At 43.3% G+C, this 27,238-nt stretch overlaps 1 protein-coding gene across 3 annotated transcripts; it reads right to left on the bottom strand.

Moving 5' to 3' along the window:
* LOC110505463 (coiled-coil domain-containing protein 9B) lies at window positions 1-27,238 on the bottom strand. Of its 3 annotated transcripts, XM_021584696.2 has the most exons (15): window positions 26,991-27,238; window positions 26,574-26,680; window positions 18,728-18,832; window positions 18,312-18,416; window positions 17,460-17,615; window positions 17,079-17,249; window positions 13,297-13,368; window positions 8,659-8,843; window positions 5,428-5,477; window positions 5,264-5,314; window positions 5,040-5,136; window positions 4,336-4,369; window positions 3,137-3,650; window positions 2,954-3,036; window positions 1-2,558 (listed from the first exon to the last, which is right to left on the bottom strand). In XM_021584696.2, the coding sequence occupies exons 1-15, from the start codon at window positions 27,007-27,009 to the stop codon at window positions 2,532-2,534; spliced, it is 1,776 nt and encodes a 591-aa protein (XP_021440371.2). In that variant the 5' UTR covers window positions 27,010-27,238; the 3' UTR covers window positions 1-2,531. The 3 variants fall into 3 exon arrangements, with proteins under 3 accessions (XP_021440371.2, XP_021440372.2, XP_021440373.2); XM_021584697.2 differs by lacking the exons at window positions 26,574-26,680; window positions 26,991-27,238 and adding an exon at window positions 23,061-23,342; XM_021584698.2 differs by lacking the exons at window positions 26,574-26,680; window positions 26,991-27,238 and adding an exon at window positions 22,391-22,659.

Here is a 27,238-nt window from a genome sequence, read left to right as displayed (position 1 = left end):
GTTAATTAAATAAATAAGATAAGTATATACTGCATATTTTTTTGTTATTTGTAAACGCAGGTTCCCTTTAATATTAGGTTTTGGTTGAAGATCTGATAACATTCAGACACAAAAATATGTGCAGCTCATTGCAACTAAAGGTGGCACAACCAGTTACTGAGTACAAGGGGACAAAAACTTTTTCACAGCACTATAAATACAGCCAGTGTACAGTATAACTATAAGCATATAATGCTAATTATATTTCATCATTCAAATTAGGCCTACTGCTAAGGCAAAGAGTGACACAACAACACCAGGTAATTTGATTGACAATCACTTGCGGCAGTGAAGTTTAAACGCAGGGCCTGTTCAGGTCATGTAGGTTAGTCATCCATAGGAACTGAACTAATACAAGCATTAGGACTGGTACCTTGAAATAACACTTCAAATGTAAACAAAGACAGTCATTCAACATAAGTTTGCCATTCAAATAGCACACTTACCTAATGTATGACGTGTCAATACTCATACCTCAAAGAGTAAAGTGCTTGGAAGTATTTTCAAGCAGACAAAATTCTCAAAATGACTTACTTTGAACATTTATCGTTTCCTTTTCCCACTGTGAGCAACTAGCATAATTTCAAATGAAAGAACATTGTGGATGCTAGTCTCACCTTGACCAACTAGGCACAGGACACCTTCAAAGAGCTATTGGAAGCAAATGTGCTATTAAAGTGGAACTGACAGCATTTTCTGACTAAAATATGGTTATTTTGCTACTTTCACAGAATGTTTGGAAATTATGTAGAGCAAGTCATTTGTGAAAATTCTATAGCAATATATAGTGGGGAAAGCGGCCCTGCGCTTGTACAATAGACACCGCAGTAAATGAAACCTAATTAAAAAACGTGTCAGTCCTGTCCTAAACAGGATTCTACACAGACCGGACTCTACACAGTAGGCCTATATGCAAATAAGCCATTTTCCACATGGGCCTGCCATCTTTCACTTTGAACTGGACTGTGTTTACAGGCAGTAGCAACAGCGTGACTTTAAATCATTAGCCAAAAAAATACACCTGAAAATTGATTTCTGCAAATATGCAAACACCACGGTTGTCCTCTTACATTTGGGAACTTTACAGTCCTATTGATCAAACAACCAAGAACAGGTAGATTATCCCTCCCTAAGATCAACAACGAATGTTAGCCAGAGCTAGATGATTTCAAAGAATAGATAAACCCTCTCAAACTTTTTCAGCTTGTAGTTTGCCCTCAAAATTGCACTGAAACGACGGAGAATAAGTAGCCTGCTAACCTTTCTGCAGCTTGCCTGCCAATGCATGCTTGTCCCAACCTACGTTTTCCCAACTGAATGGGAACTGCCTGCCCGCCCATTTGATTGATGCCAAATGCATTTGATTGACAACTAAAGAGATCTGCATGCTAACTGTGTGTAACGGTCGTTCAAGTTCAGCTAGCTAGCCAAGCGATTCACGTCTCTTGCTAACTAACCAAATTCATCTCTAGCTGTTGCCACCGAAAAACGATATGAGGGGAAACTCATCCAATGACATGACATCCTCCCAGCAGCTAGCTCATTTGGCTGTGTTTTTAGCTTGCTAAATAAATAGCTACATAAATAGATACGCTAGCCTATTAGCCACGTTATGGCTGACTTGTGATCATTGCCCTTGCTAGTTTGATTGTAGTGATGGGTCGTTAACTTTTTGGTGAACGTCGGGAACCGAATTGCAATGAGACGTTCATTTGGCTTCCTGATTTGCATACTGCTACTATACCAAAACTATGCATACATTCAGGCCCACACTAATTTTTGCAGTGCTTAAACCAATAATAATCTAATAAATTTGGCCAGGTAAAAATATATTTGAATCCGAATTTCCCGATCTGATATAATGGTAGCCTACTTTTTGGGCTTGACATTGGAGATTGATTCTAGGTGGTTCTAAAAAATCATGGTTCAAAGTCCATTTTTAAGCAGTTGGAACAAAGAGCTGTTTCAGAGCCAAATAAACCAGCTATTTTAAGTGAGCGGAGCCAAATTAGCCAACTCACAGAAAATACTCTGAATGTCCATCACTATTGTATTGACATTCCGAGCCTAAACTATATATGTTATTGAAACTGAAACAGTGCGTCACGAATGGAGGCAGCAAACAATGTACCAGGCCAGCTGTGATTTACAAGCTGATAGCAACATTTTTGGACTACCATGAAATGTATTGGTGAATTATATGAATCATGCATTGAACTGCATCCATCTATTCTGCAACAATGACTTACTCTACATCATGAAATGTTTTTGACAAATAGAACCTATTTTTAAAACCTCTTTCAAAGTTGGTTTTGTAGCATGAACTGGAAATGTGATATTTTTGACTGATATTATGATTGTCTGTTTCATATCTGCAAAGTTGTTAAAGTGCTGTGATTTCCACTTTAAACTAAAAGGCTTATGGTAAATTCTCTACTTAAGCATGTTTTGGTTTTACATATTGACCAATTCATATAAATGTTGAAAGTCCTTCAAACAATCTTCCCATTTTCTCTTGCCTATAAAACAAAACAATGAAAAAGGGGTTAAACAATGTGATTTTTTAAACAAGTGTAAGTAAGTACATTATTGTTTTTACTCAATGGTAGGCATACAGTACTTATTTTTGCACAAGTGGTTGGTAATGCACCATGCTACAGTGGTGAAGAGCTGGAATCTGAATATGCATTGTCTCTCAGCTATTTTAAATCCACTTGAACACTACAGAAGAGCATAGTGAATACACTCATGCAGCAATCAAATATCCACATTTTGCAGCCCTGATGAATCATACACACTTCTCTCTATCCATCCAGTTTCTTTCTCTCATTCGCTCCATCTCTCAGTCCAGACTACAATGCAGATGAGCCATCCATCCATCCATCACAGTTTCATCCTCTCAGTCTGTACTGACCTTGTCAGTGCTGGTGGTGTGGGTTGGGTGAGTCTCTCCTGACTCCAGCCTCAGAACAGACAGACTAGAGTCAATCAGTTCCTCTGTGAAGGGAACCCATTTTTTAAAAACATTACATCATAGTGATAGCTATTCACTGTACCTATTTGACAGGGAGCATCCATGAACAAAACCATTGCCTACCTGTATTTCTGTTGCTATTGCTCTTAGCGTGTTCTAAAGGCTGGACAGCATTCTCCTGTGGAGGGGCAGCATCTTCGACATTGCTGTGTGAAGTGGGAAAAACAGGGGTGAGCACACTGTCATGGCCGCTTTCAGCACACTCTGTTTTGGAGGAATCGGAAAGCTCAGAGCCCTCCTGCCCCGGTGTCTGCTCGTAGGCCCCGGGCCCATTGAGCTCCACCGAGAAGCGGACCTTCTTCTCTGCAGCTCGAGGGGACGATTCCTTAGCCTTCTCCTGTCTGGGTGTACCCTCCTCTGAGGGGTCGGCTGGGGCGTGGAGCCAGTCGGCTTGGTCCAGGGCAGGATTGACGGGTCCACTCACCTCCTCAGTCTTCACCACATCCGGGGTCAGGAAAGACTCAATTTTGAGGTAAACATCTTTGACCTCTGGAGTTTCTGCAGTGGAGTCGTCTACGTCAGGTCCACCCAAAGCATCAAGCTCTTCTAAGAATTCCTCCAAACTTGTCTCGGAGGCCTAAAAAACCAAAAACAAATTCCATTGGTAATATGAGCCCAAGCACAGCCATCTTTCATCGAAGCACAGAGCTATACAGAACAAAAATATAAAACGCAACATACAGCAACAATAAAGATTTTACTGAGCTACAAAATGGCTTTATTACAGACAGAAATACTCCTCAGCACACGTGGTCTACGGTTGAGGCAGGTTGGACGAACTGCCAAATTCTCTAAAACAACGTCGGAGGCAGCTTATGGTAGAGAAATTAACATTAAATTCTCTGGCAACAGCTCTGGTAGACATCCCTGCAGTCAACATGCCAATTGCATACACCCTCAAAACTTGAGACATCTGTGGCATTGTGTCGTGTGACAAAACTGCACTTTTAAAGTGTCCTTTTATTGTCCCCAGCACAAAGTGCACCTGTGTAATGATCATGTTGTGTTAATCAGCTTCTTGATATGCCACACCTGTAAGGTGGAGCGATTATCTTGGCGAAGGAAAAATGCTCACCAACAGGGATGGAAACAAATTTGTGCACAAAATTTAAGAGAAATAAGATTTTTGTGCATATCAAACATTTCTGTGATTTTTTTAATTTCCGCTCATGAAACTTGGGACCAACACTTTACAGTATTTGTTGCGTTTATATTTTGTTCAGTGTACATTATCAAAGCAAAGCATTCAGTTTAAACCCCACCTGCAAATCATCCCCATCCTCGCTGGCATCCCATCTGAAATGTTAAAAGGTTTATGATTAGAAGCATTCAGAACGAGTGGTCAATGTACTTCAGTATCCTGGTAACAAAGAGTGCTTTTGCGCTTAGAAAAATACACAGAAAAAACACTATTTCTGTTCTGTATGGTATCACAGATAGAGAGAGAAATATAGCGTGTGAGTGACACAAGAAGGAAATGGAGAAGGATGATAGGTCCTCTTACACACTTGTGTTTAATCATCATCTCTGCACATCCTGAGAAATGCTATAGGCTGGTCTCAGCAGTTCTCTTCACGCACTGCTCTTTTCCCATTTGCACCAGCAGCAAAGCCTAATAACAGGCAACTGAGGCCAGGGACCACTCTCTGGACAGACCTGACTGCTCTTTCCCATGGCTAGCTCAATCTCAGAGAACTGCACAGCCACCAACACCTGCCTCTCAAGCACTGCTAACAGACTAAAAGCATTCTAGCCTCACGAATGGCTACAGTATAAAACGCTGGAATAGTTGGCTTTTTAAAATAACAGTGTGAAAAAGTGAATATGATGTTTTTTTATCATTTGACAAATGTGCACTTTTCGAGTAAGTCCCAGTGTGTTTTGCATACAGCCAGGCTACTGTATGTGTGTGGTTTCCTTCTCTCAACACGGGCTGCTACTACATTTTAAATCTGCTGCTACTCACCTCCTGGCCCTGCCAGTCAGCCGATCCTTGCCCTTGGCTTTACTGCTGACCACAGGCACTTTTTTAACCCCCTTGTCTCTGCCCCGTGGTTTCTGAACTGTCGATACAAACAAGAGAAACATCAGAATAGTTCCTCTATCAGTACGTAGCATGAACTTAGAACCGCAACACTGATGTTGAACTGACTCAGCTGCTGGTGCACAGTTCACAGCATTTCAACTCACCCCGTGACTCATGATTTGATTTGGGGTAACCTCTTCTTGCATTTCTTCCTCCTTGAAATGAAACAAGTTCAACAATTATTGGGTATCACTTGATTATGGTCTGACTATTCCTGTGTTCGAGTTGACAAGAATGTTTCAAATTTATTACAGAGTGAATTTCTCACCTCTATCTGGAGGCCCCTGTACTCTCTCCTCGGGAGATTTATCTGAAAACCTAAATAGAGACATTTCGTTTACAGTGAAAGAACTAAAACCAAATACACAGCCAGGATGTTCCATCAACAGAAGAACTACCAGATAATGAAGCCATGGTTTTGGTGTTAAAAAGTAAACAGGCAAACTCTTTCATGCCAGGGTTCATGAAGGGTCCCATGCATTTGGACATTCTTAAATATCTGTATTGTTCCACTAACCTAACAATTCAGCCATATTCATTTCCCTGTATCATTATGTTCTGTGATCAGAGATAGAATGACACATTGTACAAAGATGAGTATGGTATCTTGAAGTCATGCTTCTACACTCCTTATTCATTGAGAACATTAAGCTGCTGAATCAAAAAAATACTTTTCTTGCTCTATTTAGTCTCTGGGGCCTTTTTTAAAACCATGCCAAAAAAGGAAAGGCATCCCAAGCCCAGCTAAATATAGTCTCCTGTTCTCTCCTCTCTTTAAAGTTAGATGCTTCTTTCTTCTAAACAGTACTTTTATTTATCCAGCCACTGGGCCACTCACAGCACATCAGCTGTGTTTGAAACCTAAAAAAACAACAGAAAAAGAAGGGGGTGTTCATTTTTCTTTTCCTGGTAGTAAGGATGACACTGTCTGAAAGGATAGTGCCTCAATACATAGCCAAATAGTGGGTTTCAAAATCAAATAATGCAGGTTATACACTATATACAAAAGTATGTGGACATCACTTGAAGTTAGTCAATTCGGCTATTTCAGCCACACGTGACAGGTGTATAAAATTGAGCACACCGCCATGCAATCTCCATAGACAAACATTGGCCGTAGAATGGCCTTACTGAAGAGCTCAGTGACTTTCAACGTGGCACTCTCAAAGGATGCCACCTTTCTAACAAGTCAGTTTGTCAAATTTCTGCCCTGCTAGAGGTCAACTGAAAGTGCTGTTATTGTGAAGTGGAAATGTCTAAGAACAACAAAGGCTCAGCGGCAAAGTGATAGGACACACAAGCTCACAGAACGGGACGCCGAGTGCTGAAACTCATAAAAAACGTCTGTCCTGGGTTGCAACACTCACCACCGAGTTCCAAACTACCTCTGGAAGCAACGTCAGCACAATAACTTAGTTGGGAGCTTCATGAAATGGGTTTCCATGGTCAAGCAGCAGCACACAAGACTAAGATCACCATGCGCAGTGCCAAGCGTCGGATGGAGTGGTGTAAAGCTCGCCGCCATTGGACTCTGGAGCAGTGGAAACTTGTTCTCTGGAGTGTTGAATCACACTTCACCATCTGGCAGTCCGACAGACAAATCTGGGTTTGGCGGATGCCAGGAGAACGCTACCTGCCCGAATCCATAGTGCCAATTGTAACGTTTGGTGGAGGAGGAATAATGGTTTGGGCTAGGCCCCTTAGTTCCAGTGAAGGGAAATCTTAATGCTACAGCATACAATGACATTCTAGATGATTCTGTGCTTCCAACTTCGTGGCAACAGTTTGGGGAACGCCCTTTCCCGTTTCAGCATGAACATGTCCCCATGCACAAAGCGAGGACCATACAGAAATGGTTTGTAGGGTTCGGTGTGGAAGAACTTGACCAGCCTGCACAGAGCCCTGACCTCAACCCCATCGAACACCTTTGGGATGAATTGGAACACCGACTGAGAGTCAGGCCTAATCGCCCAGTACCCGACCTCACTAATGCGCTTGTGGCTGAATGGAAGCAAGTCCGCACAGCAATGTTCCAACATCTAGTGGAAAGCCTTCCCAGAAGAGTGGAGGCTGTTATAGCAGCAAAGGGTGGACAAACTCCCAAGTAAGCCTAAACTGGCCTAGGTTTACCAAGATGCGTACCAAAGTTGAGTCAGTAAGGTCAACTCTACTTCTCCCTGGTTCCATCACGTTACCTTTCAGCTTATCACAAACCACAGGTCAACTTCTTCTAGTGGAAGCGTCCAATGTCTAAAATAGCTAACCAATGGAGATGGAGGTTAGAGTACTAGGGAGAAGGTAGTTTGAGTACTACATGATACACATCTTAAGAGGGCATCTTTCCCCTTTCAAGGTCTAACAGAGCCTTTTTCTAAGAATGGCTCACAAACTAAGGTGATCCAATAAAGATGTTACCTCAGAAAACAAACACATTTTTCCAAGGCTTCCCTCTAATAGCATTATATGCCAGTCTCCAATTTGCTGTGAATTGTTTTACAGTCTTGTGACTTGTTTGGATTAAACCTTGTGACAGTGTGAAATCAGTATCATGGGATGAGGCACGGGCATCTGGGGCCACAGGGCACCGACCTCCAGGATTAGTTTTAGAGTAATCTCATGCAGTTCAGTATTCTAAAAAAATATTTCCATGAGGCGGAGAGAAAATGTTGCAGTTTAAAAGCCAGATTCACTGCTATTCTACACATTCTGCCATGAGGCTGAGAGGAAATGGCAGTTATAAAGCAAATTTCCTGCAATTATAAACCTTTTGCCATACCTTATGACATGTTCATATGCTGTCTGGGGGGGGCCCCCCCAACCAAAAATATATAATTATTTTTGGTTGGAGGCTGCCTCCAATTGTGTTAATACCTACAAACAATTTACATCTTCCGTCAGCCTAATTCAACATACTGAAAGTACCTTAGAGAGTCACAACAGGAAACAAGCCTATTAGTTCATTACCAGTAATTTGATAAAAGGGCCATAGCCATGAGGATAAGAACGTCACAGTATTGCTTTCCCTGTTTTCACCACTGTCTTCTCCACAGACATCATTCTGCGCTTCCTTAGAAAACAGTCAATGGCTCTGTATAGAAGCAGACAAAAAGTAGAGAAAAGAGAGAGAGAGACCGGGCTACTTCCTCTATTGAACAGCGAGGTAACAGAGCAGGTAATCTGCGTGATGAGTGAGTGAGTTAATGTGTTAGTTTAGTTACAATGGCAAAAGCATGGTCTCTATTGCATGGTAAGACACGACATGTGTGGTAGTTAGCTGCAAGCTGAAGTTGATATGTGAAAACAAAAAGACCAGAAGACGAGCACATACAGAAGAGTACACTCATTTTTAATTGTAACATGACTTTATAATGAAATGAAAAATGAGCACTTAAACATGCATCAAGCAAATGGAACAGCCAAACCTGCAGAAACTGAAATGATTGACAATGCAAACTAAAGCGAAGAGCAAAGCAGCCAGCAATGGGAGCAGTGGGCTTACATATTCTCTGTTTTGTCCATGTCCCATGCCCGCCTCCACTGGCCATTGGCATTTCTGTGGCGGGCCACACGCTCCCGGTCGATCTGCTCACGCTCCTTCTTCCAGCGCAGGTACTCCTGCTGCTCCTCTTTGGACGTGGGAATGGTGAGGTCTGTGTCACCTGCCAGGCCTGGCCCCTCAGACTTCTGCAAGGAGAACACACGTACCAGTCATAGTTCAGTGCCAGTAGTGAAAACTGTGAAAGGCTTACCATAGTCAGATATCAAAGCTGTATTTTGGGTGTGAGAGGTAGCTTTCAACAAACTATGGGAGACAATAGCAATAAAAGGTCAAAATAACAGCCAACAATCAGCTGGCCTTGGGTTGGTGAAGCCTCTGTGCAGTCCAGAAGATCAGAGGAACAACAGGGGTATGGGGTAGAACTGAACAAGTGCTCCTGGTTCTTACATGAAAGAGGACATGTCTGTAGACTGGATAGGCTTTTATCGCATCACTGGGACTAGTCACCTGGGGTCCCAGATAACTACACTGTCTGCAGGCTTTCATCCAAGTTATTATCTTGTTTCACTCATTATCCGTCCCATTGTGATTCATCCTCTCTGCCCAGTGTTGGTAGTGGAATTCTGTAGTGTGATGATAGTGGTAATGTTTCCATGGATGACCAAACCACTGGACTGCTACTAATATGCAGTGGTGTGTATTCATAGTTGCCAAGGGAGGCCAGGCTTCCCCATAAATAAAAACCATATTTCGTCTTTCTGCGTTTCATAATATTCCCTCCATTCGCAGGAGGCTGAATGTATCTCACTGGAGAAAGCATCCAAGCAAGCGAAACAGCCCCCCTCTGTCTCTGAATGTGTAGGCCATCTATCTGATGCTGTCTGCTCAAAGAGTATGACATTGTTGCTGCCCCTAGCATTGAATGCAAGGAAAGCCAGTGAGCATTTGGCCTCCCTTGACAAAAAAATAAAATAATAGCCAATCAGCGTTGAGCTAAACTGAGTGAGCTCAACTGTGAATGGTCCTGGTGCACCAAAAAAAAAAAAAAAGTGTCAAGGGAAGCACATTTGGATTTGGCTTCACTCCAACCACATCGCATCATTGACAGAAACGGGTTATCTAAAATTGTCCCTTTCCTAAATTAGCCATGGATGGAGATAGGGAGATAGACTTGTGGTTTTATTGAATTCTCCGTACTGGCCAATGATTATAACGGCAATTCTGATCCAACCATTCATTCATTCATTCATACACCTGGCCTGAGAGGATGGAAGTTCAATATGTAGCTAGATGTAGAAGGCTAATGTTAACTAGCTAATGTTGCCCATGTAAGAAAGTTACGCTGGCGAGCAAGCATTTCAACTAGATAGCCTAAGACAACAAAAAATGAAAGTCTGTACTATATGACAGAGTGATTGACTTTCATCAACATGAAAGAAAGGAGGATGGCATTTCTCTAGGGTGAGGGTGAGTCAACATGTTTTTTCTACTTGCACGAACGCACACAAAACTATGGACATCCACATAATATTTAGCTTACGTTGACTGGACTAAATCGTTTTTGGTATCTTTTAGTTGTCACTGTACTAGACTAAGCATAGATGATTTGATCATGTTGAAATGTTGAAGTTGAAATGGTGCTGGAATAGTGGAGGCAGCTTCTGTTTTATTTGCGACTTGCGGTAACTCTCCGTGGTTCTAAAATCAATAGTTGTTTAATGGTCTGAAAATATTAACTTGCTTGACTGTTTGTTTACATGCAACATGCTTTGTGGACTTCCCCGGACTGATGTTGCGCTCCGGTTTTGTGATGAAACAAAAAGGTGGTTGAATTTATTCTGCCACTGTTTTATTATTTCCGTCTCAGCCTTAGGCCTATAGATCACGGTGGCGAGGTGTATGAACTAACAGGTTATAGAGCAAACAACGCAATTATCACACCACATAGGTTGGAATACGTAGTTGTTTTTGGTTTGGCTTCCCCAGTGATTTTACCCACACCACTACCACTAATTTGAGCTCCAGAAGTGGAAAGTAATGAATTACATTAAGCTCTGAGAAATGCCCTTCACAACATCCACATGGCCCCAAAGATGCATCTCAAATGTCAATGAACTCTGCCTTAAGGGAGGTTAGATGCTTGGCAAAAGAAGGGAGAAGAACAAGGCTGGAAGTTGTCATTGCTAAGAGTGTGTCAGGACAGAGGACGTCATGATGATCAGTGAAGATACAGAAACAATAACAGAGCTACCACTGTACAAACCAATGTGTGGTCGGTCTGTGGAGGGTTTTTACGCCCGAACCAGGAGACAGACAGACAGACAGGGAGGGAGAGCGAGACAGGGAGGGAGAGCGAGACAGGGAGAGGTAGTGACAGGGCACAGAGGTATAAAGTAGGGGCAGACAGAGGTGATGTTTTCCTCAAAGGTATGGACCAATCAGAGACAGGTAAACATGTGGCTCTCCTGCAGGTGGTATCGGGAACGTGGCATCCGTGATCATCCTCTCCTCTCTGTCTTTTCTCCACCAGTCCTGGAGGACGCAGGGCCCACAGGGGACAGCACGTCTCACATGTTCTAACAGGCCGGCCCCCGCTGGCTCCACCAGCCACACCACTAATTAGCACTTTCAATTTCCTGCCTCTGCAGGCGCTCTCTCCCAGGGTTACAGGGGCCAGGGAGGAGCCCAGGGGAGAACGACCGCCCCTCTCATTGAAGCCACAAAAGGTCAAGGACGACCACAATACTGCAGTCAATGTTTTCAGAAAACAGGATCCCTCATTATTGTGAATGGGAAAATGTCAATCTTCGTGTAAATAACATTTAAAAAATCAAAGACAATCATGGTACCAATAATTGCTTCTATTACACCAGATTCATGTCCCTGAACCACTTATTTCAAATTCACGAATAAGTTATGGATAATTCAGTTGCTAATGACAGCCTGCAGTACCACAGTCGGCCTTCAACGAGATACTGAATGAGAGGGGGCAGCACTGAGCTGTCAGAGAGGAAGAAGCGAAGCGAGAGGGTCCGCTCCCATCAAAATCTGTCCATGCGGGAATACAGCGATTCTGCTTATCAGTCTGCTTTATAATCAGACCATCTGCCTTCCCTCCTTTAGTACAACGACTCATATTGTACACTGTATTAAGTCTACATAAATCTCTCCCATGAGAGGCCATCTTACCAAGCTAAAACCAACTTCCTGAGCTTCAAATTCGCCAATGATTCTTAGGAATGCATGATGTGATGTCATCGATGGCTTTCTCCATTCATATACAGTCTTTGGAGGAGCGGCACACTGGCCAACAGAAAGGACCTGGGTCATATTCATTAGGGCATCGTAGCAAAATGTAGCAAAACATTTTGCAACAGAAAATGAAAAACATACATTTCTTATTGGGACAAGTACAATAAGTTTCATCTGTTTTCCCTTATTTGGTGTCCATTGAACACAACTCTGGGCTGTCTTGTCCTGAACTCTATGACCATACTTACTCTGAAGCGGTGTTGGATACTTCCCAAATATCAGAATAGAGCGTTGCAGAGAACGAGGACGGAATAACGGAATCAACATTAACATTAACTTAGTAGGAAATCAACTAAATGCATTGAACATATTAGAAAATTCATTAATTTGCCAAAGTTAATCATAAGACGAACTAAAGGCATCAGCGATTCGTATTTTCCTGCAATTTTCTGAAACGGCACAGGAATGCCACTCTCTATGTGTGTGCCTTTATCTGATGATGCAAATGATAACCTTCTTCTGGTAGATGGAAAGGCTTTCCCAAAAACCTTCTCAATTAAATGTTAACTACAAAGTAACCCATGCCTACCTAGCAGAATGATATCATGATTATTTGCATCAATCCAGTGGCCATTTGTTTAGCAAATTCTGCAATCATATGAGGGTTACAGAAACCTCACTAACCAAACAACAGTCTTGCTGGTGCACACGTGCACTAAAGGGTACCTACACCCAAAAATCAACATTTCTTATATTTTTCCCAGCCCTCAAAGTGTTCTCCTGATCTGGTTTAAGCATTGTTGTGGACTTACAACATCCATTTTTTTTCAACTGGGAAAAACAGAAACCTGGAAAAAATGAATTTAGGGACAAACTGAACTGAATCAGGCCCCACATTTTCTTAGGGCCCTCTCAGAAAAACTTCACATCTAGGCTTTAACAGAACAAAGCCGCTAACAAAGCTTTACTGGGGTGGGTCTCTGATCTGGTTCTTCTTATGCAACACTGGCTTCCAAAAACCAGTCCAGGTGGAAGAGGTTGACTAACTCATTGCATTCTCCACAATCAGGCTGAGAACACAGCAAGGTAGTATAACAGAGTGGACATGAACAGCATCACTTGTCATGTGACTCCTTCCCTCCTGCTCTGGCAGCTCTGTGCCCTCCCTCCTTGCCTAACTCCCTCTCTCTCTGCCTGCCTCCGAGTGTTTATGCCCTATATTTCACTGGAAACACTAACACACAGAAGGCACATGGGGACAGCTTACCAGAGGGAGTGGGGGGGTGGAGGATACTTGTGTTTTGGAAAAGAGGCAGTCTATCGTCACCTCAGAAGACAGGGAGTGTGGCCCCCCGGGGGCCAATAGGAAGGGGTCTGGTCTCTTACCTGGTAGTAAGGCTCACACTCTGACAGCCAGTGACGCTCCTCTGTCACACCCTTTCCCTGCCCCCCTTCATCCTGAGAGAGAAAGAGAGAGAAAGAAAAAGAGAACGAGAGAAAGAGAACGAGCGAAAGAAAGTTATCAAATGATAACAAATGATGTATTCCTGTCCTCAGCAGGACAACAATTCATGCAGACTTTCAGAGAGCTACACTGCCCCCAAGTGGACATAGAGTATCAAAGTTTTTTTTAACAGCCAACACCCTATGAATAGTCAGATCCCTCCTGAGCAGGAACAGCAGTACAGCAACAGCAGTACATATACCTCAAACCTATCTTACCCAATCTTTTTTCTATGACTTTTCATATAATGCTATTTATAGTCTTGACACAGCACCATTTTCTTCCCAGTATCCATTCACTACAACGTTTCTATTGCCAACCTTCCACTACTGCTTAAGGCCCTACCAGGGATCATCAACTAAATTCAGCCTTGGGCCAATTTTCTCTTGAGCGGAAAGTCAAGGAGCCGTAACATAATTACAAATAATTTGTAGACTGCAAATTGACCGCAAGAAGCCCAAACAGACATAATAGCTGACTAAAACTTAATCTTTTCAAACCTTGCTTACATTTGTACATTCACATATCTCTATATTTTATGCATGGGACTACTTTGGAACAGGTTTCCAAGATTACAATCACTTAGAGCTGATTTGCTGGTGTTTTTACAGACTTACGTCTAACAATAAAAAACACTGCCAGTTGGAGAATCCTGCCCGAGACTGCAGGTTCTACTAGCAAACATCTCCAGAACAGTGAGAGACACTGTGTGATAGAGGTACTGGGAATTCTGGAAAGAGTCAGGGAGACTGTCTGAGGAGTGATTTAGAATACCTTCAGAGTCACACCACTGAGCCTGGGATTTTGTACCCCTGTGAGCACACACACAAAGGATCCCTCGCTCTCGCTCTCTTACAACTCTCTCTCTTTCCTCCCCATCTCACACTCGTCATCCCTCTCTCACACTCTTTCATCTCCTCTCTCCTTCACCCTTCCTTGGCATGCTGCCCACTCGGTCCTGTCAGCGGCATAATGAGCCCATTCAGAACAAAAAGCAGCCAAATGTTAATTAGATTAAATCATTCTTTCATGATGGTGGGAATGAGGAAACAATGTGGAGGAGGAAAGCAGACTCTCCGTGGCTCAGGGGAGAAAGAGACTGGAAGCAGCATGTCTGCATGGCAGGTTCTCTTCTCCCCCCTTACCCCTTCGTATCCCCAGGGCCTGATAGGTAGTGCCTCACGGTACTATCACCCTCATATTTTCCTACTGATACTCCAGCAGTCATCCTTTCCAGAGACTCCCAGTCTCAGCCCTCCTCACCCTCCACCAGGAATGCTTCCTGTCTTCCCATCCTCCCCCTTTCTCAGGGACACTCCCATCCCTCCTCCTGTTCTGTCTCTGGGGTACAGCAGCTACCCCACCCTCCACGATGGAGAGACTACCTGGTCTGGACACACACAGAAGACCAGAGGAAGACAGGGCAGGGCACAGTGGACCATAGAGTCAGCTGTGGATCAGTAGGGGCTATGCTGCTGCAGTAAGAGTGTTGGCTGTCTGAGGAGAGCATATGGGGGAGAGGCTCAAGAGGTGAACAACAAGAGGTGAACAACATTATATAAGTAGGGTCCAAGTGGCCCAGGGATAAAGGTCTAGTTTTCCACAGCTGAGGTGGCTCAAACACTGGCCATAGTTCAAACGCTAATTCAGTGAGCATGACATGACTAGGAGCGTCTGACCAGATAGATACAGGCCAGAAACACAGCCAGGAAACATCCTGTTCACCCTGTAAATGTGTCACGTTAAATTGCTGGACCTGGCTGTAACAGGGTAGGGTTCTAGATCATTCTAGAGCCTCTGTCTGTCCTGTCCCACACCACGCTACAACGTTGTGCATCCATCCTCTCCTCCTGCAACACTGATCTCTGTTCACAGAGCCCGTCTGACTGAGTTTCACATTTTAGTGTTGGAGGATCAACTGTCTGTGATGTGTATCAGCGCGTTGATTGGGCCAATGTGCGTGTGTGTTGATGTGAGTGCCAGACCACAGCCGGAGCACTAGCAGCTGTTCCAGAGACTGTGTGCCCAAGGGTCTAAATCAGAAACCGTATGGCAGCAGCCGGCAGTACTGTGTGTGTGTGTGTGTGTGAGTGTCCCCACATCTTCTATGAAACAACCTGCATCAGGCAGTTAATTAAAACTCTTCCATCTATAAGTATTTATAAACACCCATATCACTGCATCATAACTCATTAAGTAGTAAAGCTAAAGGCAGCACTACAAGGCAGGATGTTAGGGATTTCAAATACAGTGACTCAACAAGGAGCATCGTAATTATCCTTGAAATAATCAAGCTGTGATTAAACAATGGCACCTAAAAGCTAAATAAAAGAAAGAAAAACACTAAAAGACCTTGGAGGAAATACACACACAAACCATTTCTGATCTATTTTCCAAGTTATTCACTGCAGTCATTCCCAACGGCCAGACCAGTGTGAGTGAGCGTAATGAAAGCCCTGGATCAGCTAGATAAATACTTCTCCCTACAGTCTCATTATGGCCATAACAGCCAGGCCACTGTAAAGACAGAGGGACTAACAAGCTGTATGTATGCTGAGCGCTCTCAGCTCTGTCTGAATACAGCAGCTACATCCCACCAGGACTGCTTGAGGGGCTCTGCTACGGCCCTCCAGATCAGACCTCTGAGAAAAAAAAGACGCCATTTACCATCGAATGGGAAATGTACATGTTTTAACACACGTATGTGAACTGAGGGCTCTCAGACGTGACTAGCTACTCCAGCCGCCCTGGTCGTTGAGTGTTCTCTCTGCTACCGCACGGCAAGGGGTACCGGAGTGCCAAGTCTAGGTCCAAGAGGCTTCTAAACAGCTTCTACCCCCAAGTCATAAGACTCCTGAACATCTAATCAAATGGCTACCCAGACCATTTGCATTGCCCCCCCCTCCCTCTTTTACAATGCTGCTACTCTCTGTTATTATCTATGTATAGTCACTTTAATAACTCTACCTACATGTACATATTACCTCAGTTACCTCGACTAACTGGTGCCCCCGTACATTGACTCTGTACCGGTACCCCCTGTATATATTCTCGCTATTGTTATTTTACTGCTGCTCTTTAATTACTTGTTACTTTTATTTTATTTAAATTTATATTTTTACTTAAAACTGCATTGTTGGTTAAGGGCTTGTAAGTAAGCGTTTCACTGTAAGGTCTACACCTGTTGTATTTGGCGCGTGTGACAAATACAATTTGATTTGATTTACTAGCTACACCCCAGCAGGCCTGACTAGCTCCAGGCCAGACCAGTGTGACAGAACAGTTCCCAGTCCCGCCCCCTAATCAATCACCACCCCTGGGGCCCTCCCCCTGTCCAACAGCCTTTGTGCTTCTTCACAGGACGGGAGTTGCCTGCTGACATGTCTGACAACTGTGTAAAACAAGACAGCATTGTATGAGAGAACAGACACGAGAGAGGAGAGGGTGGCTTAATTAACAACAAGGTAAAGAGCAGGGGAGGATGTGGAGGCAATATAAACTAGCCAAAGTCTTGATAGTGTAAAAAGTACATAGTCACTGCTATATTTTCTAATAAAAAGCAGGCTGGTTTCCTCCAGGACTCTGTTTAGAGTGTGCAGCAGCACTACACTTATACTACAATGTCTCAAATGATGATTCGGCCCAGTGTGTATGCACTGCTGACCTGTGGTCCCGTGTCCTTCTTTGCTGTGTTAGTGTGCTGGTGTTTTCCTCTGCCTGCTGATTCCACAAGGTGCTGGTGCAAGCCATCCTCTGTAAGGCTCTTCACATTCAGCAGACCGGGGGGACCTGGACCTGGTCTTCTCTCCAGCCTCTCGCTCACCACCCTCTTACCCTGGGATCAAACAAACAGGGATCATCCTTCACATCAATATGGATCATTTACATGGGGTTAGGAGTTTCTCCTGACCAAATGACTTGATCAGGAAGAACTCCTGGTCCTAAACATCCTTCATATCGTTCAATGGCAATATTTGACCACTGTTGGCCACACAACTTAATAATTCCCCTACGGTCTCTCATAGACACCTGTCATGTTGTTTACCTTTGTGTTGCCAGCCATGGTGACCAGTAGCTGCTTCCTCCTGCCCCGTCCTGAGCCCAACAGGTTCCCCTCCGCCTCCCTCTCCCCAAGCTCCTGGACCCCCTTTGGGGTGGGAGAACCACCCGTGCCTGGTTTGGTCATCACAACACGAGGCTCCTGCTCAATAGCAAAGTGAACATGACAGTGTAAATCACTGAATTGGGATAATACATCTCTCTTGCTGATAAACATACACTGAGTGTATTAAACATTAGGAACACCTTCCTATTATTGAGTTGCACCCCCTTTTGCCTTCAGAACAGCCTTAATTCATCGGACTCTACAAGGTGTCGAAAGCGTTCCACAGGGATTCTGGTCTTTGTTTACTCCAATGCTTCCCACAGTTTTGTCATGTCGGTTGGATGGTCTTGAAGCAGTGGACCAATCTTGATACATGCGGTGTAATTCTTGACACACTCAAACCCGTGCGCCTGGCACCTACTACCATACCCCGTTCAAAGGCACTTAAATATTTTGTCTTACCCCTTCACCCACTAAATGGCACACATACACAATCCATGTCTCAAAATCCTTATTAAACCTGTCTCCTCCCCATCATCTACACTGATTGAAGTGGATTTAACAAGTGACATCAATAAGGGATCATACCTTTCACCTGGATTCACCTGGTCAGTGCATGTCATGGGAAGATCAATGTGTTTTGTACACTCAGTGTATATTTATGGATAAGGTGGGTCTTTCATCAAGATGGACAGGTCATTATATTGGTAAGAATATTCATATTTCAGAACTGTTCTGACAGGTAAAAGCATCTCTGTGTACATCTCTGTAGGGAGATAGGGGGTCACTCACGGTGGTAGACTTGTTGATGGTGATGGTCAAGTCCCCTGCGTTGCCCTTGGGGCTCTGCAGTGCCATTCCTTCCTCCTCTGCTCTCTTTTTGTCCTCCTCTACCTCCTGTATGGAATGAAACAGAACATGAAACCCAGAACAACCAAATGATCCTGATATTAGTCCTCAGCGAACCCTGTAAAAGACCTAAAAGATTTGTTCATTTGTTGAAATGCAGTCTTCACTCCATACAAGGCAGGTTGTTAGAGAGAGACTTACATTATCTAAGGTTTCCAATGCCACTTGCCATTTTGTTAGGGATATGATGATTAAACCATTCCAGAAAGACACCAGGTCTTTGTCAAGCTCAATCCCTCCTAGTTTTAAAAATGGTGTCCTTCTGTTTTCAGAGTAAGAACAGTAGAATACCAACTCACCTGATACCTCTTCATGAGGGCTTCATTCTTCCTGCGGAGAGCCTCGATCTTTTTATCCAGCTCCACATCCTTCTGCTCCTTCTTCAGCATGACGTCACTGGAGGTCTGGAGAGAGACGCACAACACTCAGCTAATTAGAACTGTAGAATCTTGTGCTACTTGTAAGTGGCTACAGTCCCTACAGTAAACAGTCCATTATCCTGGACATGCTATGCTTGATGGGCATTCAGAATGATGAACTCGCAGCAAAAGCAGGCCAAAAACTTAAGACTGCTCTCTCTGCTACCACGTGGAAAGCGGTACCGGAGCGCCAAGTCTAAGTCCAAGAGGCTTCTAAAACAGCTTCTACCCCCAAGCCACCTGAACACCTAATCAAATGGCTACCCAGAATATTTGCGTTGCCTACCTGCCACCCCCCCCACCGCTGCTACTCTCTGTTGTTATCATCTATGTATAGTCACTTTAATAACTCTACCTACATGTATTACCTCAACTAACCAGTGTGCCCCGGTTCATTGTACCAGTATATTGTTATTTTACTGCATTGTTGGTTAGGGGCTCGTAAGTAAGCGTTTCACTCTAAGGTCTACCTACACCTGTTGTATTCGGCGCATGTGACTAATACAATTTGATTTGAACAATATGTAGCAAGTACTGATGACTGACGACTTGCCATGATTAACAGAAGGATCACGAGTATGGAATCGTATTCCAGTCGTTCTACACCACTGTGCCTGTTGGTCAACACAGTAACAGTAGTACAGACCAAAATGCGTGCGCATGTTAGCACTAGAGCACAGAGCAGCATGCCTCCTCACGTGACAAGAGGCATCTGGCTAAAGCCTTGATGACTTCTTGTGGGACTGTAACAGGGTGTGTTACACTGCTTTTAAAGCCCGAAGGCATTTCATACGTCATACCACTGTGACACTGGAATTTATTGAGCAATAGGCATTACAGCAGGGGTGTCCAACAGGTAGATCGCAAACTAACAGTAGCTCGCAGCCCACCTAGGAGTAGCTCAACAATCAAACTGTCCATAGACATAAAGCACCCAGCTACTATCCAATCAAAGCCATATTGACATTATCCCACCCCTGGTGTACTATCCCACTATTGGCTTAAAAAGTCCAACGTAACACAATATCTGCCAATTAATTTCCAGCAATATTGCCCTTCTGTCTGTTTGGTGCGTACAGTTGTCCATCATCAGTCAGTATGTAGCCAATTAGCGATGTTAATGATACCCGGCATCTTGTGGGTAGACGGTCTTTCCCCAAAAACCTTCTTAATTAAATGTAAAACTGCAAAGTTGGCTTCCCAGACAGAACTATTTCATGATTCATTTGGACATTGTTTTGCAGCAGTAAGCCTTACTGCAGAAACATTGCTAAACCGACACATTCCTCTCTTGCTAGGTTCACAATTAGGGGAATTAGACTCATAAATCAAGATTTGTCCATTGACATGGACTCAGAACATAATTTTTAGTTGTTTCTCTATGAATAATTGTAATATTGAGAGTAAAAAACTTGCAACTCAGGAAAAAGAAAAACGGAGAAAACAGATTTCTGGAAAATAGAAAATATAATTTTATGGGGCCTGTCATGCCCATTGCTGTTTATTAACCATTACCAGAAAACACATCTCTTACAATAGAAAAAGACCCCGTGAAGAGTTACAGGGTAGAGGAGAGGACAAGAATGTGCCTCGCAAAATAAATAACCTCGCAATATGTTGGAGACCCCTGCATTACAGAAGGCAGCTAGGCCTAACAGCTGGTGTGTTGACAAACACATTTTTTTAATGTATCCAGGGTACACAACCCAGTGATGGGGAATCTAATCTAAAATACAATCTGATTCAACTTTGGTTCTTCCCCTTCTGATCATAAGAATTCTTGTAGCAGTCTCTAATGGCGTTAATTTAAATGGCTGCAGCGTGGGCTAAAGGGCACGTGTATGACAGGCCAGAGGGAGTAAAGTAACGCAGGACTCTTTCTGTTTCACTATACAGACAAGACTATCTGACTGTATATATGATACGATGGAACGAAAAGTAGCCTACGATCACTACACTCAATGAAAAAAAACATTTGGGAGCCGCAAACAGAAAGCAGACGTGCTTACGGCCAACTGTACAAAACAGCCGATTTGATCTCATCTTACGATTATTTTATCTGTTGAGATTGCAGCATGGTCATTCCACGTGGGTCCTTTAGGTGTAACTCCAGCGGTGTCTGTGCTGAACTGACACCTGTGTATGAGAAGTAAAACGTAGACTTTGGAACACGTTCTCAGAGGAAAATGGATGCCCTGAGCAGAGCTAGTGATGGAGCATTGAATAACACTTGTTTCCTCTCCAGGCGTAGTGAACGCCCACACCACTCAACAGCCCTTCACAGTTCTCAGAGGAAAATGTCAGATCGCATTGGCTCTGTACTCTGTACTCAGCACTGTGAGATGCAACTCCAAAAGTTCACTAGATCCTTTCATATAAGCCGAGCACTCATGATGTGACTAAACCTTGAGCTCCAACAATACATACACAAAGACACATGCACACACTCAAACAAGCACCATGTGTGCTGTCAATTAAGGATGCTTACAATTCAACCTGTCAGCATGAAATAAATGCAATTCCACTTTGTCATTCCCCTGTCATCTGTGTAATGAGTTTATCATTAGGAGCACTGTATACAGCAAATAATGCTAATGGTGAGTCTAAAAAAATAATACAACCAACAAGTGAAGTGGCCATAACAAAACAAAACTAGACCCAGGCCTTAATCAAATCTACTCATACACTTACTTGACATCAGAGGCAGTATGACAACAATCCTAACCCGAAACCATAACAAACATTTACACCTTTCAACCCTGTGCTGTACAATTCCCCCTATAAAAAGGGGCTACTGCATACCTTGCAGACAGCCTGACTGTCAAAGACAGAGAAAGGCAGGAGGTGGCACTCACTGCAAAGCTGCCTGCCTGCCTGCCAGTTACCCGCCGTCGCCACAGTGACGACAAAAGAGAATCCTGGCTGCTCAATGTGACATTCCGCTCAGTGCAGAACAATGAGTCACAGCGTAGCCTACACAACACAGCATTTGTACAGGATCCTTCCATGCCGTTCCACTGCCATTGCACTGTCACTGCCCTGGCCGCAAATAATGGCTGCCAGACTCCTAGCGCAGATGGTAGGAGATTTTGGAGGAGGGGCGTTGGTCAGACGTCTTGTTTTTAAAATTGACTGAAGAAAAGAATATCGTATTATTTGAAGCTCCATGTTTAAAATGACCAACATTCACATTCATCATGAACCTAAAAAAATGCAGGTTGAATATGGCACATTCATTTTTTAATGGACATTTTTTTTAATGGACATACTGACAATTTTAAAATCAGTTTGCTTGCAGTGCAGCATAGCCAATAGCAATGATTCACAGACAGCCCAACAGGAACATTAGCAAAATAGCTTTAAAAAGGTGCAATATGCAAAAACTAAACTTAAGAACGGAAAGCATAGAAATAGTGCACATAGAACAGATATACCACTTTAGACTTGCTTTCAATGAATGACATACTGCAGCTTAACGGGACAAGAGAGCATAAAATCCAATCTAAAGCTTTTGAAAACAGTGAGATAGAAGTTGGGACTCACAGAGAGGCGATGGGAAGTGCCAACTGCTTTAGAGCTTCTAGTTGTCAGGGTATCCAAACACAACAGGCCATGATCACACACCAGGAATAGGACAGCGAGGGAAAAGAACACCACCAGCTCTCACGCAGGCAAGTGGCGGCTCATGAGAATAGCCAGCTAAAGTATCAAAGTGAGCGAGAGAGACACCACAAGTTGAAAACGTGAGGGGGACGTGGATTTACCCTTCAGGGTTTGAGGTACCTCTTTTCTCCCTCTCGGAGTCCCTCTCACTGTGATCGCCTGTGAAGGGGGTGGGTCCTTAGCATACGGTAGCTGGCTCAGACCCACACACGTAAACATACACACACAGGCTGTGGGACTGTCAGCTAATGGCACCCATGCCCAGGCAGGGAGGCCTGCGGAACTGAGGCTGGCAGAGCCTTTCGCCTTAATCCCTACCCACCCAGCGACCCCAGCATCTAGTGGAGGACCAAGGTGGAGAATAGAGCCAGCACATCTGACTGAAGCCCTGCATTTACTTACAGCTACAACCTCTAGCTGAAGAGAGCCGGGAGGAAGTAGAGACGAGCCTGTAGCAGGAGACAACGAGAGTAAGGAGAGAAAGAACTAGAGATGCGAGAACGAGAACTAGAGCGAGAGAGAGAGAGAGAGAGAGAGAGAATGCACTCACAGGTCTCTCCATGTCAGCATTGAAACCTGGGCTGGGTCCAAACGCGAAGCAGCAGCCGAAGCGGCAGAGTCCGCGATCATGCCTTGATTACAATGAACCAAGTTGGGCGGACAGCCAAGACATCTAACAAATGCACAGAGCGCCCCTGTTAATGGATTTTACAGCGCCTGCCCGCTTGCTCTCGCACTCACCCTCTCTCCATCCTTCCCACTCTCACACACATGCTCTTGCGCTTTCCATTTCTCTCTCTCTGGGGCACTTGCTCTCAGTTAAAATTACCCTTTTCCCTCCTCCCCCTGTCCTCTGCTCAAAACACAATGGTTAAATACTGCCCCCCTCCCAATACATGCACTCAACCCTCTCTGAATTTAAAGGGAAACGGGAGATTATTTTAAGTTAGTGTTACCAAACACATGCTGTCTTCCTGAGCATGATACAGCCCCTCAAATACTAATAACAGCAGTCCAGTCAGTGTTATATTTGCAGCCACTGTCAATGTTATTCCAAACATGTCCCAGCCAGTAATGAGATGCATGTATTTGATTGTTAGAACAATTCCCCCTACCATCTCTTTCACAGCTGGTTTGCGTGCGAGTGCCCAGACAGGGTATGGGTTGGGGGTTGTATGGGGGGGGGTTGCCTGCAGGATTTCCCACGACTCCTTCTGCAGTCAGACAAATGCCAGACTGCTCAGGAAGCAGCAGGGAAATCAAAATGCTGTGACTTGCAGTCAGTCGCATAGTTTTCCCAGAGTGCTTCAGACACACAGATAGCTTCTTTGATAGAGTAGGGCAATTCCACGGTAACGGAATTACACTGAGACTCAGTTTTTTCTATTTAAAATGTATGCCAAACAAAACACATTTATTTAAAAGTTTAACAAACTCTATGCACAATGACTAAGTTTAACAATTTCCACTGAAAAAAATACAAAAACAAAATTAAGTGTAAGAACTGTGCAGATGCAAACTTTGGTAAAAGAATTACAGTAAAATCTCCCTCGTTTTTTTTTTATGTGACCACCTTTCCCCTCAAAAATATCTGCTCCGAATTCAAAGATGTCAGCAGAAAGAATGGAGTGTCACATTACACCTTCATCTTGAAAATAATCTATTTTGTTATTGAACTACAGTAAGTGAAGTGGATTTACACCCGGTAACAGAATTACAGAAATGGAATTACATCATGGCTCCCTGATCTGTAGTACACAGAAATGCATAATTATGGGTATGAATGTCATTCTCCATATGTTTCACAAGTTTGGACATCACAGTGTACCACAGTGGAGTTCAGAGCAGTATAGTGCAGTAAAGTAATAAAGTAGAGTACATTATACTGTACTCTAGTGTGCTCTACTGTACAGTATTGTACTGAACATTTACCTACCTTTTTTTTTTTTTAACTGTCCTGTACCGTGATATCCAAACTTGTGAAACATACATCTATGATAAATCCAGTCCATCTGTGGACGTTGAAATCAAGGCCAGGGTGGACTGAACAAATTTAAACTACTTGTCAAAGTCCATGGACATCCGGTGTCAGTTGGTGCACAGTGGCTGAGGATGCTGGTTACAGTAAATGGAAAGAAAGTGGGCTTTCTTGGTAAGAGCTGGGAGAGTTGACATTAGAGAGCGAGAGAGAAGACTGTTTTAACACTCTTGGTTTGACCACCAGATGTCAGAAAGACAAAGAAAACAGCTATTAGCTGAACATAAAAGTATTCCAGTGGAAGGGGAGGACAGTAGCAGGTGACCCAACTGTAATTTGTGAACATTAGGAGTTCCTATTGTAGCCAGTTCAGTTGCAGTATTTCCTTTACAGATTTTGGGGTAATTCCCTAACATAATTATGAGTTAATTAATTTAATTAATCTACCTTTACTGTAAACTCACCTTTAGTTCAAATTGCATTTAGTGTAATCAAACATATGCCTGGAACATGCATGAATTTCAATACATGAGTTCCAAATGTTTCAAGGACATAGCTAAACCACAGATAGAACAAGTAGTCCGATGTTTCAACGGATGTATAAATCTGAAGCATCCGGTTGGAAGTTCCACTCCCTACCAAATATGGTGAGGAGAGGAAGCCCAGTGGCCGATAGTGGGAGAGTATGGAGCGAGATGGAACTGGGCAGACATTCTGCATGATTTTATCATCGAGGAAAACCCCCGACCTCAATACAGTTTTCTGTTCCCCAAACTAAAATATGTTACGAACAGAATGCACTACGTTTTGTAGACGTGACCCCTTGCCAAAGCTTTTAAAAAGTGCATTGTTTACAAGTGCGAATTGAGTTATAGAGTGGTCTACTGTGTCCGGAAGCAACTTCACCATTACTTTTCTGGATTCAGGCTCACTCAAACATCGTTTTAAGCGTTGTTTTACTAAGTTGCAGCTGATTTCGGGATTCTATACCGATCGATTTGCTCTCCTTTAATATTTGTAATTTGATTCAGTCTCTGAATTGTTTCATCTAACTTTTCGCCGCAAGCTCCTGATATCGGGGCATAAAAACTACAATTTCCTGAATTAGCCTGGTGCGCATGTGCGCCCAGCTATATCCTGTCCCGAGCTTGTTTTCCCCGTTTTTTCGTGGCTAAACTAGCTGAACTATGCTAGTTTTTGTCCTCATTGGCAAACTTCATAAATACTTCACCATAAAATTATTTGTTTTGTTAAATAGTCATGACTGGTTCGAGCTATGTGTCGTGTCGTAAACAACGGGGCGAAGGATATCATTGCTACTTAGCGCGGACTCAAATTCAGTTTTGAGATCCACTGTCGTCATTGGCGTAGAGTTAGATGGAATGTTTCTGACGGTTCTTGGAACTGTGTCAACAGGCAGCCTCCCCCACTTGGCTTGATGGGATATGTAATGATTTAGCCTATTATTTAATTTGGTAACCTTTATTTAACTAGGCAAGTCAGTTAAAAACAATGTATTATTTATAATGACGGCCTACCTCAGCCAAACCCGATTCAGCGAGATATGTACACAGTGTTGTACCCTTAACATTTTTTGAACTGACTTTCGTATTTGTTGATTAAAATCAAGACTTTATTAGAATAATGAGTAATCCAATAATGCCACGAGAAAATAGCAACTCTACAGAGCTACAATGAATGGCAAAATGTATGTGGTCTACCACTATGATAGAACCCAATAGGATCTTGCTAGCTCGTGCTTGGCTCTGCCCACTTTGCTTCATTTGCTCCCATTGAAAACGGCACAGATGAACCATCTTGGGTTATTTATAAATATTTTTGGCTAAACTTAACAAAATAAAAATGTTCTCCGGCACTTGCCAGGTACCATCCATGATGAGGACAGTAGTCTATTCTTATTTGCTATAAACTAACTTTTGGAACATCATCATCGTTCACATGTTCAAAAGACCTTGGATGTCTCTGACCTTGTACAGGCTGCATAGGCTCACTGAGATCCCATTGTAATTAACAGCAATGACACAGGGACAGTTGCAGCAGGCGAAGAAGATCAATAACACTCACGGCATAGTCACTGCGGTCTCTACCCTCTACCACGTATCCACTCTCATCGTGCAGGTGCTGGTATTCGATGCCCACCTCCACCTGTCCAACTGTTGAAAGTTGCCTGACTAAAGAGATGGCCACATTCATTATAATTGCTTTCCATTAACAGTAAGTGATTTGCAATGACACTCGATTTTCATGCATAACCTGCATGCATGATGAATTGACACATGTTTACATGTAGATATTTGTTTAGGCTAACGTTAGCAAACTAGCTACTTGGAATGACACTGACAAGTGAGTTTTTAGATTTGGCGCTAAAAAAGAACAAACAAAATCCACTGCTGACCATGAAATCCTCAACGGATATCAATTTGGCAAGCTAGTTTATTTAAAGAAAAAACGGGATAGATTATATTAGATTGCTAGCTCTACCTGGGATGTAGCAAGCCATGTTGGATGGTGATTTTCCACCGTCGTCGAAGTAGAACACGTTGGTACTTATCAAGCTAACAATCTGCTAACACATATGATAAATAGGAAGCAGCAGTGTGTATTTTTTGGAAATGTACAAATTCATAAACTTGTTGACGTGTATGCCTATACAATTTTAAGGTATCATTATAGCGAAATTGTGCAGCCTCTGTGCAAATTGGAAAAAACATGTGGACGAGACGGCAATG

This window comes from Oncorhynchus mykiss, chromosome 25, assembly GCF_013265735.2.
Source record: "Oncorhynchus mykiss isolate Arlee chromosome 25, USDA_OmykA_1.1, whole genome shotgun sequence".
NCBI lineage: Eukaryota > Metazoa > Chordata > Actinopteri > Salmoniformes > Salmonidae > Oncorhynchus > Oncorhynchus mykiss.
The sequence above is the reverse complement of the archived record's forward strand: the minus strand, read 5'-3'. Positions and strand labels throughout refer to the sequence as shown.